This window comes from Carcharodon carcharias, chromosome 7, assembly GCF_017639515.1.
Source record: "Carcharodon carcharias isolate sCarCar2 chromosome 7, sCarCar2.pri, whole genome shotgun sequence".
Lineage (NCBI taxonomy): Eukaryota > Metazoa > Chordata > Chondrichthyes > Lamniformes > Lamnidae > Carcharodon > Carcharodon carcharias.
This window is the reverse complement of record NC_054473.1, coordinates 32,495,812-32,513,488: the sequence shown is the minus strand read 5'-3', so window position 1 is coordinate 32,513,488 and position 17,677 is coordinate 32,495,812. Positions and strand designations below refer to the sequence as shown.

Below are 17,677 nucleotides of genomic sequence, written 5' to 3'. Positions count from 1 at the left end.
TTAACTAATGAAATAGGTTAGTGCAACTTCATGAACAATTGCAATCTCATGCAAGGGTCAGTTTTTGAAGCGTCTACAGCTGGATAACAAGTTTTCCAGGAATGCAAGAACAGGAAGAGGCCAGTCAGTCCATCGAGTCTGTTCCCCCATTCAAATTCATCATGGCTGATTTGCATCTTAACTCCATCTACTTGCTTTGCTTCCATAACCCTCAATACCCTTACAAAACAAAGATCTATCAATCTCAGTTTGAGATTTTCAATTGAATCCCAACCTCAACAGCTTTTTAGTGAAAAGAGATCCAGGTTTTGACTACTCCTTGTTTCAAATGCATATTCTGACAACACCCCTGTAACCTTAAGGCTACATCCTATGTCAACTTGAATCTGAATGTTTAATATTAAGAGACAACCAAGCTTGCTACATGTCACTTATATATCTGCAAAGACACTTTTTACCGGACAAGGTGCTCCACGCAGCCACCAGTATAATTTTGGTCTACTATATTACAGCCTATCTTTTTAGAAGCAACATTAATGGTTAAAATATTTTGTGAAAAAGATAAGGTGCTATGAAATACTTGCCGTATATATGTCCGCTCCACAAACATCATTTGGATTTGCATAGCAGTCTTCATTTTCTTTTGCAAAGTTAATGCCAACCAAGCAGCTGTGTTCCTCCATGTATGAGACACAGCACTGTTTCTGTGCAATTCTGTTATAAAACATAGCATATTATGGTCAGAACAGTGCTTTGATTAAATTAATTTAGTAAAATTACCATATCTGAGTATATCAACGTAAGAACATAGATAGGAGAGACAGTGGTGTAGTGGTAATCTCGCTGGAATAGTAATCCAGAGACCCAGCTCTGGGGATGTGGGTTCAAATCTCACAATGACAGCTGGTGGAGTTTAAATTTAGTTAGTAAGTCTGGAATTGAAAAGGAAACTGTCATTGATTATCATAAAAACCTAAATGATGCAGTAATGTCCTTTTGGGAAAGAAACCTGCCATCCTTACCTGGTCTGGCCTACATCTGACTCCTCAGAAATGTGGCTGACTCTTAATTACCCCCTGCAATGGCTCAGCAAGCCACTCAGTTCAAGGGCAATTAGGGATAGGCAAGAAATACTGTCCTTGCCAACAATGCCCACATCACATGAAACAATAAAGAGATATTAGGAGGAGGAGTAGGCCATTCAGCCCTTCGAGCCTGCCCTGCCATCTGATAGGATCAGATCTGATTGTGGCCTAACTCCATTTTCCTGCTTACCCCTTTACACTTTGACTCCCATGTTAGTCAAGAATCTAACTCCACCTTAAAAATATTCAATGAACCTGTCTCCACTGCTCTCTGGGGAAGAGAATTCCAGGCTCTCACCCCGCTAAGAAAAAAATCTTCTAATCTCCACCTTAAATGGGAGACCTCTTATTTTTAAACTGTGTCCCCTAGTTCTAGTCTCTCCCACAAGGAAAATTCCTTTCAACATCCACCAAATCCCCTCAGAATCTTAAATGTTTCAATAAGATCACTTTTGATTCTTCTAAACTCCAATGGATGCAGGCCCAACCTGTCCAACCTATCCACATCGTTACAGGCATCAGTCGAGTGAACCTTCTCTGAACTGCATCTAGTGCAATTATGTCCTTTCTTAAATAAGGAGACCAAAACTGTACACAGTACTCTAGATGTGGTTTCACCAATGACCTGAACAACTGGACCAAAATATCCCTACTTTTATATTCCATTCCCCTTGCAATAAACAACAACATTCCATGTGCCTTCCTAATCACTTGCTGTACCTGCATTCCAACTTCTTGTGATTCATGTACCAGGACACTCAGATCCCTCGGTACCTCAGAGGTCGTTAATCACTCTCCACTTAAATAATATGCTGCTTTCTATTCCTCCTGACAAAGTGAACAAATTTCCGTTTTCCCTCATTATATGCTATCTGCTAAATGTTTACCCATTCACTCAACCGATCAATATCCCTTTGCAGAATCTTTATGTCTTCTTCACAACTTATTCTCCTACCTATCTTTGTGTCATCAGCAAATTTAGCAACCATGCATTTGGTCTCTTCATCCAGGTCATTGGCATAGATTGTAAATAACAATAATATATATATGCAAATAATATAAGATGATATAAATTGTAAAACAAGTCTGCTGATGGCAAACATTCCTCAGTTTTGAAATCTCAAATAGATGATCTCAAATTGACAATGCTGAGATACTAACACGCTGGACAGGATTTTAGCCCCAATATAGGGGCAGACACTGAGGCGGGAGGGTTCGTAATTTTGCTTTGCCGGCCAGCATGCTGGTTTGCTGCCACCATCCTGCCCCCAAAGCCATTTTCCTGGATTAGCGATGGAACAGCACCTTGTTAAATTAATTAAGAGGGCAATTAAAGCCAATTATCAGAGACTGACTGGAATTTTCCAGTCAACCTATAGGTCCCCTTGGCACCAGGTGCAGGATAGGCAACCTCCTGCCAGCAGACTTGTGTGCCAACACTCTGTGAAGAATTTTAGGCACCACACTCCTTTCCTCCCAACACTCCCCTGCCGCCCCCCCCCCCCACCCACCCCCCACCGACCCCACCGCACCACCCCCCCCACACCCCCAACCCCCAATGCCCCACAGCTACCTGACTATGATGCAAGCTGCCCTGAGGATGGGTTTCCCATGCACAATAGTGACCCAGGAGCAATGGCCATTTTCTTATTTTAAATTTTTTTTTAATTGCTGCATAGGTGCCTCAAGATGTCCTGGAGCTGAGATGACTGACCTCCAACAACCACAACCATCTTCATTCTATGCCACATATCCCAACCAGTGGAGAGTTTTCCCTCTGATTCCCATTGACTCCAGTTTCGCTAGGGCTCCTTGATGCCACACTCAGTCAAATGCGGCCTTGATGTCCATGGCAGTCACTCTCACCTCTCCTTGGGAGTTCAGGTCTTTTGCCCATGTTTGATCCAAGGCTGTAATGAGGTCAGGAGCACAGTGGCCCTGGCAGAACTGAAACTGGGTGTCAGTGAGCAGGTTATTTGCTAAGCAAGTGCCGCTTGAAAGCACAGTTGATGACCCCTTCCATTAGTTTACTGATGATGGAGAGTAGGTTGATGGGGCAGTAATTGGCTGGGTTGGATTTGTCCTGCTTTTTGTGTACAGGACGTACCTGGGCAATTTTCCACATAGTTGGGTAAATGCCAGTGTTGTAGCTGTACTGGAACAGCTTGGCTAGGGGTGCAGCAAGTTCTGGAGCACAAGTCTTCAGTACTATTGCCAGAATATTGTCAGGGCCCATAGCCTTTGCAGTATTCAGTGCCTTCAGCCATTTCTTGATATCACGTGGAATGAATTGAATTGGTTGAAGACTAGCATCTGTGATACTGGGGACCTCCAGAGGAGGCCAAGATGGCTCTCGGCACTACTGGCTGAAGATTGTTGCAGATGCATCAGCCTTATCTTTTGCACTGATGTGCTGGGCTCCCCCATCACTGAGAATGGGGATATCTGTGGAGCCTCCTCCTCCAGTGAGTTGTCCATTCACAACTGGATGTGGCAGGACTGCAGAGTTTAGATCTGATCCGTTGGTTGTGGGATCACTTAACTCTGTCTATCACTTGCTGCTTATACTGTTTGACAAGCAAGTAATTCTGTCTTATAGCTTAACTAGGTTGACACCTCGTTTTTAGGTGTGCCTGGTGCTGCGCCTGGCATATCCTCCTGCACTCTTCATTGAACTAGGGTTGATCCCCTGGCTTGATGGTAATGGTAGAATGGGGGATATGCTGGGCCATGAGGTTACCGATTGTGTTTAAGTACAATCCTGCTGCTGCTGATAGCCCACAGCACCTCATGGATGATTCATCAGCTGAGGGAGGACGGTACGTGGTAATCAGCAGGAGGTTTTCCTTGCCCATGTTTGACCTGATGCTTTGCGACTTCATGGAGTTCCAAGTCGATGTTGAGGACTCCCAGAGCAACTCCCTCCCGACTGTATCCCACTGTGCCATCACCTCTGCTGGGTCTGTCCTGCTGGTGGGACAGAACATACCCAGGGATGGTGGTAGTGGTGTCTGGGACATTGGCCAGGATATTCCCCTCAGTGATTTGGGGGCAGGGTCCGCTTGCCAAGGGGAAAATGACACGGGATGATGTCGGGAGGAATCCCCGACGTCATCCTGGTCCCTTTAAATTTTTAGGAGTTTGCGGACGGACAGTGAAATCAGCTGTCCACCCGCTGACCTGTCAATGGCCAATTGAGGCCATTGACAGGCTAATTAAAGTAATTAAAGACCTGCCCGGCCAACCTTAAGGCTGGCAGGCAGGCCAGGAGCTCCAGTGGGCTCCAGATTATTCATGAAACTTCATCCACTGGTGGGACGAAGTTTCATGTCCGTTTTGTAAAAAAGTAATAACATTTATGTGTTTTTTATTAACATGTCCCATCTCGTGTGACATTGTCACATGAGGGGGACATGTTAATAATTTTTTAATGTTTCTATTTTTACACTTAACTTGTCACGAATCTCCCTGAGGCAGCACTTTGCCTCAGGGAGCAGGGCACTCTTTCGCACGCATGCGGGAAAGAGCACACTTTGACAGATGTGGAATTCCTGCCCCTCCCGGAACAGGAAGCACATAGCACTTCCTGTCGGGGATGCCGCTGGGTGGGCCTTAATTGGCCCGCCCATTTAAAATGGCAGCGGGCCCCGTTTCAGTGGTGGGGGTCGGCAGTCCACCCACCGCCAAGCCGGTGGGGCCCGCACGCCATCCTAGGGCAAAATTCTGCCCATTATCTGTAAGATATGATCCTGTGAGGATGACTGTGTCAGGCTGTTGTTTGACTAGTCTGTGAGACAGCTCTCCCAATTTTGGCACCAGCCCCCAGATGTTAGTAAGGAGGTCTTTGCAGGGTCGACAGGGCTGGAATTGCCGTTGTCATTTTCGGTGTCTAGTTCGATACTGAGTGGTCCATCCGGTCCCATTCCTACTTTGAGACTTTGTAGCAGTTTGATAGCTGAGTCCTTAAGGGGAGGGTATTTCAGAGGCAGCCGTGAAAGAAAGGGAGAGGGCAGTGCACAATGTGAATCATTCACCCTGTACTCCTTCTTCCTCGAGCACTGAAGGCATCAGCACTGCACAGGAACACCACGCTGCACAGGAACCAGTGCAGGCAGCCCAGCAGCAGCAACAGGAGGGAGCAAAACAATAGGAGGCCAGACAGCAAACGCAGATCCCTAGCATAGCCAAGTGTTTACAGGGCCAAGATGACGTACACACAAATGTGGGGGAGTCGGTGTCTGAAGGGACAACCCCAGCTTCTCCAATCTATCATGTAATTAAAGTTCTTCATCCTGGGAATCAGTCTCACAAATATTTTCTGCACCTTTTCTAATGCTTTCACATCCTTGTAAAATGTGGTGCCCAGAATCGGACTTAATATTCTAGTTGAGGCTGAACCAGTGTTTCATACAGTTTTATCGTAACTTCCTTACTTTTGTACTCTATGCCCCTAATTATAAAGCCCAGGATCCCGTATGTTTTATTAACTGTTTTTTCAATGTGCCCGGGCACCTTCAATGTTTTGTGCACTTATACCTCCAGGCCCCTCTGCTCCTGCATCCCCTTTAGAATTTTTATATTCCCATCTCTGCATTCTTCCTGACAAAATGTATCACTCCCCACTTCACTGCATTAAATTACGTCTGTCACTGGTCAACCCATTCAACTAGCCTATGTCCTCTTAATGTCCTCGCGGACAAAGTACTTCCAATTTTGTGTCCTCCACAAACTTTGAAGTTGTGCCCTGTATTATGCCAGGATTCCTGGATGCGTATGATATAGTTTTTATCAAGATTACCAAATTCTTCAGTATTAGTTGTCGTTAAAATAAAGTGGAGGGGAAACCTGAACTCAAACAAAGACAAAATCAGCTTTGTTGGATGATCCTAAATATCAGTTCTTTGTTTTGTTATGCGTAAAATTGAACTGTTGTATATTTTTGTAACACCTATCACAGCCATTCAGTACCCAGGGAGCTTGGAAAAAGAGGGACATTTGTCCCATCCAGCCAACTGCTTTCACAATCTATGCATAACTATCAATAGCTGAATTCCAAACACTTTCCAAGATTTCTATACTTTCTTCCTAATCCTCATGTGAACCAAACTGACCTGTTAATATCGCTATAACCCTCAATCAGATTCCCCCTTCCCCCTTTTAAAGTGTCAATCAAGCTGGAAATAATTTTGGTTTCTTTCACAAATCTGTTTTCCACTGTGAACAAATACGATTGAATCTCCAATATCAGCAAAACCTCTCTTAACCAGAAAATATTTAATAAATGCAAAAGCTTTAATTGTTCAGATATCTCTATGGCTTCAATCAAGAAACATAAGGCTGAGTTTTTACAGTCCTGCAGAAGTCAATGGGCTTTTGAATGGCTCGCCGAATTTTATGGCCCCAACCGACACTGCGGTGGGGCCAGAAAACTCCCCCCATAATTTTCATTTCACTTAAAACCCATCTTGATCTTTCAGATGCCGACTGAGCTTTTGTGCATTTCCAATATCCTCTAGTTTTCATTTTATATTTCCAACATTCCTGGTTATTCTTGATACCTCCAGTCAAAGTTGAACTCTGCTTCAAATGCTTCATTGCATTGTAAACATGACAAAAACAACCTGCATTCAAGTTAGCCAATAGGGCAGTGTTCAGCTGCGAAGCTGTATATAATGTAGCCTGCTGGATGAAAGAGTAAAGTATTTGAAAAATTCCAGATTGTGCATAAATTTTAATATGCTGTCCAATAAAATGTAGCTTTGAGAATTTGATGGAATATGACAGATGATGTGTGCAAAAATATTATCACAAAGAAATTCTCAATCCATTGAAGTTATCTGGCTTCTATGTTAATGGCAGCCTCACTCCCTAATTCTTATATGTTACCTGTTAATCTGCTTTAATTATTTAACAGCGTAGTTAGCTCTGCAGTTTCTAATGTGATTGCTTTTTCAAAAAATGTCGTAAATTATCAACTGCTAGCAAATTCACAGACTCATTGCACTGGGGAAAGGACTCTTTAAAAAACTGGTGAATTTTTGCCCTTATTGAACTGAAAGCTATTGAATTTGGAGAATAAAGCACTCTTCTAGTGTTATAGCTCAGTGTCAACATTGGGTAAGGTCATATCAAATATCACATAGGCTGCCACTTGTGCTATTGCCCATCCCCAGTCACCCTGAGAAGGTGCAAGAGGCCACATTCTTGGGACGTTACCAGAATTACTGAAGTCAATTTCACGGCCTGAACTTGAGATTTGGATTGGCTAGTCTAGTAGTACAGCTGTAAAGCTATCAAATCCTATTTACAATAGCAATCATCCTTATCGAAGTTATGAGTCAAGTGTCAACCTAGTACTAAATTATGCTGAATTATGGTCAAGTTTATACCATAATCATGCGCATTAGGAACAAGATTAAGATTCTGTATCTCACCTCAAACCAGGGCCTTACAAGTCGCAGACTGGCGGCACATCCCAGTATATTCTGAACTTCAAACTAATTTTCATATTTTAAACTAACTACAAATGGCTGCAAAATGATGGCCACCTGAGGATTACCTGATGTCTCTTGTGGATTGAAACACTCCCCTGTCTCAAGGGGGAACAAAAGCAACCTTCTCGAATGACTTTGACTCAATGCCTTTTCCTGAAACTAATTCAAAAAGGGCAAATTCAAATCGAATGGGTTACTCAGGTACAAAGACACTGGCTGTCTGGCTGTCTCAAACTTTCAAGGTGTGAAAGCCACAACAGAGGATGTATATTCACCTTATTTAGGAAAGGACTTTGGACCTGTAATGATGAGACAGCCATGCTTTCTGTTTACTTTTAACATAAGAGCAAGAAGCTGTTCTGGAGATAGGGTTCCATCAGAAAGCCCATCGAACCAGCTGCAAGTAATCCAAACAGCCAAGGTAATACAAAGAAGTACCTTGAAATTGGGACAAGGTCTCCCTCCCCAAGTTCACCTGACAACCTGTTTCCTCGACATTCGGCTACAATAAGCCTCACAGTTTACTGGGAATCCTCTCTTTCACAAGGCCTTCACTTCAGCTAAAGCCTCAATTTAATTTAAGAAACTACAGGCCTGCCATGAAAGAGACAGAGGCAATCATAAATTGCAATTGTATTGTTTTACCTTCATCTGTATCTAATCATTGTGTATGTGATAGTGTGTGTCAGGCAAGTGAGTGAGATGTCACATTTTTTTCATAATCTGGGACAGATGTGTGGTAATAAATAACCTTTATTTTAAAACTCACAAAAATCTTGCTGCTAGACTTATTTAATCAGGACAATCACTTTGAGAGTAAGAAAATACACACATGCAGCCAAAACACATGGATTATGTACAGTAAGAAAACACATAAATTATGTCTGTGACACTAGTGATTTTCATTTCATCGGTCTGGATAGTACTCAAGCACAAGCCCCTAATGGATAGTTGGTTGACACAGCACACCATTTTTGAATAAATAATTATCAAGGGATGCTTTAAGAAGTTACATCATGAATTATTTAATGGAGATAGTGTGTTTTTTGTAATTGAAAAGATTCATTGTTTTACCTTTTACACGGAAGGAAATATGCAGCAGTTATTTAGTATAACTGTACAATCCAGGACAAAAACAGAATTACCTGGAAAAACTCAGCAGGTCTGGCAGCATCGGCGGAGAAGAAAAGAGTTGACGTTTCGAGTCCTCATGACCCTTCGACAGACTTTTCTTCTCCGCCGATGCTGCCAGACCTGCTGAATTTTTCCAGATAATTCTGTTTTTGTTTTGGATTTCCAGCATCCGCAGTTTTTTTGTTTTTATGTACAATCCAGGAACCCACTTACCTGCAGGTAGCAGAGTCAAGACTCCTCACAGGAATATCAAAGCACTGGCCATTGTTTTCAGCCCATTGTTGCCCAGTAGCACAGCAACTTTCAATCACATCTGCTGCAGAAACTAAAGAGACAAGCAGTTTTGTTTTATCTTTTACAACCACGTACATTTCAATCAATTACAGAATAATAAATTTATTAAAACGTAACAATAGAAAATGGATATCAAGCCCAGTGGGGGTTATTTGTAAGCTGTTGTACTGTCTGATTTTTCTTTTGGTTGCCATACAGGGCACAGCTGTTCCCTAGCTGAGAGGTTGATCCCACACCATTGTTTTAAATGTTTGAGCCAATATCGATGACTGTCAGAGGAGTGCGAGTTTGCGTACCTACAATTTTCTTTTGTTTCTCTCTCTCTGGCTCTCTACAAGGACAAGGCTGACCTTTCTTCATACTATTAAAAATACTGAACACTAAGGCCTGAATTTTCAGCTCGGTGGGCGAGTGGGATTGGTGGGCCCGGGACCAGTCGTTAACGCACCGCCCACCACGATCAGCCCCAACCAATTAATGGCCAACCAGCACTGCCAGGGTGGGGGTGGGAAGAGGGAGGGCGCTGGCGAGCGCTGACAGAAAGCCCCCTGAAGGCAGAGAGCTGTCTCAGGGAGCTGAAGACCTGAAATCCAGGAAATAAAGATTTTAAAATTAGGAGAAAAATGTCCGGGATCACAATCAGGCACCTGAACATATAGGTTGTAAAAATGCTGTCCACAGATTTCTATTTTTATTTTATTTAATAACGGGAACCTCATCCCACCCTTGGATGAGGTTTGATGTAAAATGTAAAGGCCACCTGGCCAATTTGCCTTTCCACCAGCTGTAAGGTTGGACGGGCTACGTGAATGATAGGCAATTGTGCCGTTGATGGGCTTAATTGCCCTCTCAATTGTTGGTGGGTGTGCTTCCGTCTTTTGCGCACTGACCGAAATTTCACGCGAGCATGGGATGATGTCAGGATGCTCGTCAGACATCATCTCGCACGATTTCACGCCCACCCAATCTGTGTAAAATTCAGCCCTATGTCCTCAATTGTTATGGGGGCAATTAGGGTTCATAGAGGTCATAGAAAGTTTAAGGCACAGAAAGAGGCCACTCGGCCCATCCTGTCTGTGCCGGGCAATAAAATAAGCCACCCAGCCTAATCCCACTTTCCAGCATTTGGTCCATAGCCCTGCAAGTTATGGCACTTGGGGTGGATATCCAGACACCTCATGGGGGGTGGGAGGTCTTGTGATGCTGTGAGTAGCTTCCCTACCTCTGAGCAAGAAGCTCTGAGTTCATGTCCCGCCCCAGCACTTGATGTCCACAGAAGGTGCATGCGTGGTGTGGCCAAGCAGGTTGATTGTCAACCTGTAAATCCTTCCAATACACCAAAGGCAGGCGGTAAGAACGGCAGAGTTTCCTGGCCAGCCGGAACCATTTGGTAGCTTCAGCACACCCGCACCCTAAAAAATTCCATATGCAAGTTCTTGCCACAAGCTCCAGGCAAGCATCCTCCTGGCTTCAAGGGACTGTTAGAGGGGGAGAACGGTAGGGCACAAAGGGTGCATTTAGAGCCCAGCAGCAGGCAGCCCACTTGTGGAGTTCAGACAGAGTAGTGCTTCTGCCAATCTTAATGCCAGCGCCTCATTTGGCTAAAACTCCCTGGACTCCCAACCAACAGCCAGAAAGATTTGCACCTGCCAGTCAGCAGGAGCAGGAACTTGTCCGCAGGAGGCCACAGCTGGGGACCAGTTGGAGCTGACTCACCACTGTTAATATTACATCAGTCAGCAACACAGGATTCCAGCCCCTTCACCTAACCCTTTCTTGCCAGTCAAAAGTGAGGTTTAAAATTGAGGACTGAATGTCTAAGAAGTCAATATTATCACATTTGTAGTTTTTAAATCCAGTTTCACTCTGGTGTTTCACCATTTGAATTCAATGAGCTTGGAATTCGCATTGGCACCAAACGTTATCACTGTGTACCTAACACTGCTTCACATCGATATAGAAGTGGCAATATAACTGCAATTTGAGTACAAATTAAATCGTCATACATATTTTACTAAATTTCATTTGCTTTCTAACATTACTACAGCCATTTCTGTTAGATGCAATTTTATTGTTGTAGTGCATTAAATTTATTCAGACCTAATGCTGATCATTTTTGTATAGTCTTAAATAAATTGTAAGTTTATGCAATTTTCACAATATATTTAAAAAATTGACCATTTAAGTACTTTCGGTGCTGTACAGAATCCAATAAAAACAGCATTAGAAGCCTGCTCTTGGGAGCAATAACTTTGAACAAGAAAGAGATCGCATACGAAGACATCTTAGCATGGTAAACCTCTATAACACATCCTAAGCACTGCAATGTTCAAAAAAGGGAGATTAGTTTTACTAAGTCCTCCTCTATATTTGCTTTAGTTCCCACTTTTCACTCTGTGACAGGTAGCCATGAGATGTACTTTAAGGAATGATGTGTCTCCCTTATACAGTTAAAGCAAGACAACAATGCTCCATCTACAAGTCAAGCCAACCAGTGAGTTGCCAAATGCAGGTATCAGCAACAAAGTCAAAGCTTTGAATCCACAATCCTGAATGGGAGCTTGCTGGTCTTGTTCCCAAGCGTAAACTGAAACAGGACAAGTTAGTCCTTGCCACTACTCCTGTCACAGCCATGCAGGCACAATGAGTTGTTTAAAAACAATGCAAAAAATTCAACAGTAAAACTTTACAATTCACAGTACCTGCAAGGGAACAGAAAACCCAGGTAAATTTTATGGCGTTGGAATAGTTCATGTCTCCTTTTAATTTGGCACTTAAAATCCCAATAGCATGCAAAGGAAATAACGAGAGCTGTTTTTAAAGCCAATTGTAGCACCCTTGCTTCATGATATTTTCTTTGAAAATGCTGCAGCTTCTCTGTGTATGCACCACATCCAACTACTCCACCTTAGTGCTTGTGTGGAAAATCACAATGCACTCATGACGAATTTGAAAACAGCTTTTACAACTATGCCATTTGTGACTGCTAATTAGGGCCCACAACAGGGGAAGGGGAGTCCAAAAGGATCTCACTGGTTGTGATACACCAGCTCCTCATGCTGAATTGCTCTAAAATAAAAGTCACCTATTAACACTCGTGTATGCTGAAAGAACTGCATTTCTGGTGACTGGTGGGGAGCATTCTAACTTGCACCAGAGTATGATAAAATTCTCAGACTTTTACAAATTTCATCAGCATATTATTTATAGCAATGAGCCATGTTTTGTCAATTTTATTCCCGAGACTGATGTTAAAAAATTGTTGTTAACAGACAATTTAAAAGCTTGGTTCCCCAAAAGCAATCAATTGCAGATCGATTTTGGCAAGTGAGTATAAAACATAGTAAAATGTAACATCCTAGGACATAATGCAGGTCCCCACATACTGCAGCTGACTAATGCAACTTCTCCTCCCCACCTAAATGTCGATACCCTATCAATGCTGTTGTGGGTGGAAGACGGGAGTCTGCGACACGATACCCTATCAATGCTGTTGACGGTATGGGCAGCCAGCAGGGCTATGAAAATACCCTTTAGGAATCAGGAGCACCATGTCATGCCCAGTAAAGGCATGTCATATTCATAACTTTACACATAGACTGAGCTCTAATGAAAACTTTTGGAACTCTTTTATTTCTTTAAAATGGACACTGATCAACTGTTAAAGTGGCTACCAAGCAGATCAGGTGACCTTTGCATATTCAACCCAGACTATCAAGCTTCTGAAAAGTTCCGAATTCAATAACCATGTTTGCAGGTCTCCCCAGGAATGGACATATCAAGACGAATGTTATCTGTGGAATTCACACCTGCCATTGTTCGAAGCTTACTCAAAACACAGAGTCAATGGATTCCTAGACTCCATGTCTCCAGCTTTGCAGTTTAACAAAAGAAAGCTGACAAGACCAATTATCTATCATAAAAATAAAAAACTGCGGATGCTGGAAATCCAAAACAAAAACAGAATTACCTAGAAAAACTCAGCAGGTCTGGCAGCATCGGTGGAGAAGAAAAGAGTTGACGTTTCGAGTCCTCAGTTCTGTCGAAGGGTCATGAGGACTCGAAACGTCAACTCTTTTCTTCTCCGCCGATGCTGCCAGACCTGCTGAGTTTTTCCAGGTAATTCTGTTCCAATTATCTATCAGTTTATGTGTGAAAGTGAAGGTCAACATGCCTCGTGTTCTTGGGCACCAGAATTACTACCGAGTTGCATGGGAACAAAATTGCACAGGTTGAATTGGTTCAGTCAATATCTATTTTTCTTCTCCACCGATGCTGCCAGACCTGCTGAGTTTTTCCAGATAACTCTGTTTTTGTTTCTAATTTATTGTTCTTTATAACACAGTACAAGTTCTTCAATTACATCAAGTTCCCCAATATAAATATACAAATATAATTATGACCACCCACTCAGTCTGTCTTCCGACGATGGAGTAGGTCCCTGACAGTAGATGACCAGCCTGATGTTGCTTCCCTCTTGTCTGCAGACCCATTGCCTTATTACTACCCACTTGGTCAATCTTCCAGTGATGTAGTAGGCCCGTGTAAATGACCAGCCTGCTGTCAGTTCATGGTGTCTTCTTGATGTCTTCATCTCATTGGTTTCTTCTTCAAGTGTTCTTCTTGTGGGGAGGCCAACTTATATAGGGTTTTTGTTGCATTATCACATTAATTCTTCAATCTTGCCTTTTTGCCATATCAGCAGTTTCAACATGTGGGCAGGGACTTCTCAAGGCCATAGTAACAGGATCCATTATCACAGACCCAGTGACACAACCATTTGTCTCAGGACTCAGTAACAGGATCAATTGTCTGCTATTGTTTGGCTAAGCCCAGAAATTTAGTAATGTCCATCTTTTTGTGTATCAGAGTTCCACCTACAGTCTGCTGAGACCAATTGATTTATGATCAGTTTTGAACGATCCATAAGTTTTCTGCATTCAATGGCCTTCTACAAAAGACCACCATCCATCTCCTGTTATCCATCAATAGCCTTTTAGCTTTAAGCCATTCTGGATGGATAATGGCCATTGACCATGTGACCAAAACTGGGTTCTAATACAGAGATCCATTATTACCCCAAGACTCAGAAGACACCTGGGCAGACTGTAGAAGAATGCCAAGGAGAAAACAGCTGCAGGGAAAGGCTGTGCCATCTTTGCCTTTTGAGAACCACTAGTCTGAGAACCAGTCTCTGAAACTAGCTCCAAGTCATCAAGCAGCCAAAGTACTTAACCTGTTCCAGTTTCAAAATTCACCTGAGAACCAAACTCCTAGATATTCAACTACAAGAAATCTTGCAACTTGCTATGCACTCTTCACTTTACAAGACCCTCACTTCAAATTTAAACCACTGAATCCATTCATGAAATCACAGGCCTGACACATGGGAGATCAGAAATCATAAATCAGAGACTGAATTAACTGTAATCTGTAAAAGTGCACTATCTTTATCTATATCTATTCTTTGTGTGTGTGTGTGCATGCCTGAGGCTGAGTGTGTGGCATGCTAATTTGGGGTGTGTGAGAATAAATAACCTTTATTTTAAACTCACAAAAGCTTGTTGCTGAATTATGTAATTGGAATACAGACTCCAAGGGTAAGAAAAGACACAACTTTCCATACAAAATATGCTGATTAAAGGCAGTAAGAAAGCAAATACATTCTGTCTCTGACAACCCTCATGGGTTGAGCAGATGTTCTGCCTTATTCTTGGTCTCACCCAAAACACCTTTTCTAAATTCATTTATGGGATGTGGGCATCACTGGCTAGGTCAGCATTTATTGCCCTTGAGAAAGTGGTGAGCTGCCTTCTTGAACCACTGCAGTCCACATGGAGTAGGTACACCCACAGTGCTGTTAGAGATGGATTCCAGGATTATGACCCAGCGACAGTGAAGGAATGGCGACGTATTTCCAAGGATAATCACGAGGGGAACTTCCAGGTGGTCGTGCCCCCATGTGTCTGCTGCCCTTGTCCTTCTAGATGGTAATGGTCGCGGGTTTGTTAGGCACTTTCCAGCAAGAATCAGTAATTAACAATCAATGGTGGGAACCTGTGCTGACTTAACAAGAACACTAAACAGGTTAGGCTTTTATTCATTAGAGTTTAGAGGAATGAGGGGTGGTCTTATTGAAACGTACAAGATTCTGAGGGGGCTTGACAGGCTAGATGTTGAGAAGACATTTCCACTAGTGGGGCAATCTCGAACTAGGGGACATAGTTACAGAATAAGGGGACACTCATTTAAAACTGAGATACAAAGGAATTTCTCCTCTCAGAGGGTAGTGAATGTCTGGAATTCTCTATCCCAGAGAGTTGTGGAGGCTAGATCACTGTAAATATTAAAGAGGAGGTGGATAGATTTTTTGAAATATTGGGGAGTTGAGGGTTATGAGGAGCTGGCACGAAAGAGAAGTTGAGTCCTGGGACAGATCAGCCATGATCTTATTCAATGGTGGGGCAGGCTTGAGGGGCCAAATGGCCTACTCCTGCTTCTATTTCTTATGTTATTATTTTCTTGTCTCCAGTCTCGTGACACCAAGGCCCAGTGCTACCTTGGTTGATGCAGGCTAATCCAGCAAAGAGATGAAACCAAGGAATTTCTGGACATCATTAAGTGCTTTCAATATTAATGAAATAGCTATAAGCATCATTGGGGGGGGGGGGGGGTAAAAAAAAAAACATTCAGTCACAACCTGTCTGGTTTACTAAAGTCCATTCATTGATATACAGTGACATAATAATAATGTCACTGGACTAGTTATCCAGAGGTCTAGGCTAATGCTTTGGGGACATGGGTTCAAGTCTCACCACAGCGACTGGTGGAATTTGAAGTTCAATGAATTAATAAATTTAATTCATTAATAAATCTGGAATTGAAATTGAAAGCCTGTAATGGTGACCATGAAACTATCGTCAATCATTGTAAAAGTCCATCTGCTTGGCTAATGTTCTTTATGGAAGGAAATCTGCCATACTTGCAACATGTGCCTCCAGAGCCACAGCAATGATGTTGACTCTTAGCTGTCCTATGAAATGGCCTCGCATGCCATTCAGTTATACCGAACTGCACCAGAAACACCAGATGGACTACAGCAGTTCAAGAAGGCGGCTCACCAGCACTTTCTCAAGGGCAATTAGTGACAGGCAAAAAATGCTGGCCTTGCCAGCAATGTGCACATTCCAGGAAAGAATAGAAAAACTCTGCTGTCCTATCCATTCTGGCCTATATGTGACACAATATCATAATTGACTCTTAATTGACCTCTGAAGTGTCCTAGCAAGTCAATCAGTTTTATCAAATCTACAAAGAATAAAACTGGATGGACCATCCAGTTGGGGCCTAGAAATCAAATCAGAACCTGATGATGGTATATTCAGCCCTGTCATCAACATTGGAAAGTCCTCTTCGCTCAGGTTTGGTAGCTGGTGCCAAAGTGGGAAATGTTGTCCCACAGACTAGTTCAAACTTACGACTTCCATTACCAAGAAGGACAAAGGCCTCGGGTGCAAGGGAACATCATCACTTCCAAGGTTCCCTTTAAGTCATGACCCACCATCCTGACTTAGGACATATATTGCCTTTACTTCATCATCACATGGTTAAAATCATTAACTCCCTATGACATTGACTGACAAGCAGAAGGTCCATTACCTTCTCAGGGCAACTAGGAGTGGCCTATAAATGCCAGCCTGGCCTTGGACATCACTACAGGAGCTCTTCAGTGTAGTGCCCTCAGTCCAACTATCTTCATCATTCATCAATGACCTTTCTGCCATCATATGGTCAGAAATGGGGATGTTTTCTGATGATTGCATAATTTTCAGCAGCATTTGCAATTCCACAGATACTGAAGGAGTCCATGTCCATATGCAACAAGACCTGCACTGTTCTCAGGCTTGGCTGAAAAATGGAAAGTGACATTCGCACCACACAAGTGCCAGGCAATGACCATCTCTAACAAGAGAGAATCTAACTATCGCCCCTTGACATTCAATGGCATTACCATTGCTGAATTCCCCACTATCAACATCCTGGGGGTTATAGTTAAGCAGAAAATGAGCTGAACCAGCCATGTAAATACTATGGCTACAAGAGCAGGTCAGAGACTCGGAATTCTGCGTTGAGTAACTCACCTCCTGACTCTTCAAAGCCTGTCTACAAGGCACAAGTCAAGAGTATCCACTTTCTTCAATGAGTGCAGCTCCACAACAATTGAGAAGCTCAACACCATCAAGGACAAAGCAGCTGGTTTGATCAGTACCAACCCACAACATTTGCTCCCTCTGCCAGTGATGTACAATGGCAGCAGTGTGTACCACCTACAAGATGCACTGCAGCAACTCACCAAGGCTCTTCAACAGCACCCTCCAAACCCTGGCCTCTGACCCCTAAAAGGACAAGGATGGCAGATGACTAGGAACACCACCAGCTGCAAGGTCCCCTCCAAGCTACACAGCATCTTGACTTGGAAATATCTCACCGTCCCCTTCACTGCTGGTGGGGCAAAATCCTGGAACTCCCTTCCAACAGCACTGTGGGTGTACCTACATTAGATGGACTGCAGAGGTTGAGGAAGGCAGCTCACCACCCTTCTCAAGGACAATTAGGAATGGACAACAAAATGCTGACTAAATCAGCGATGCTCACTTCCCATGAAAAAAA

At 43.0% G+C, this 17,677-nt stretch overlaps 1 protein-coding gene across 2 annotated transcripts in view; it reads right to left on the bottom strand.

Annotated features, from left to right (window-relative positions):
- The window catches only part of fbln2 (fibulin 2), a 201,235-nt gene that overhangs the window by 84,620 nt on the left and 98,938 nt on the right, over positions 1-17,677 (bottom strand). For both annotated transcript variants that reach the window (XM_041191987.1, XM_041191986.1), the window contains 2 exons: positions 8,927-9,038; positions 585-714 (listed from right to left, as the gene is read on the bottom strand). In XM_041191987.1, coding sequence (XP_041047921.1) covers positions 585-714; positions 8,927-9,038 — 242 coding nt within the window. The remainder of the gene's footprint in view (positions 1-584; positions 715-8,926; positions 9,039-17,677) is intronic.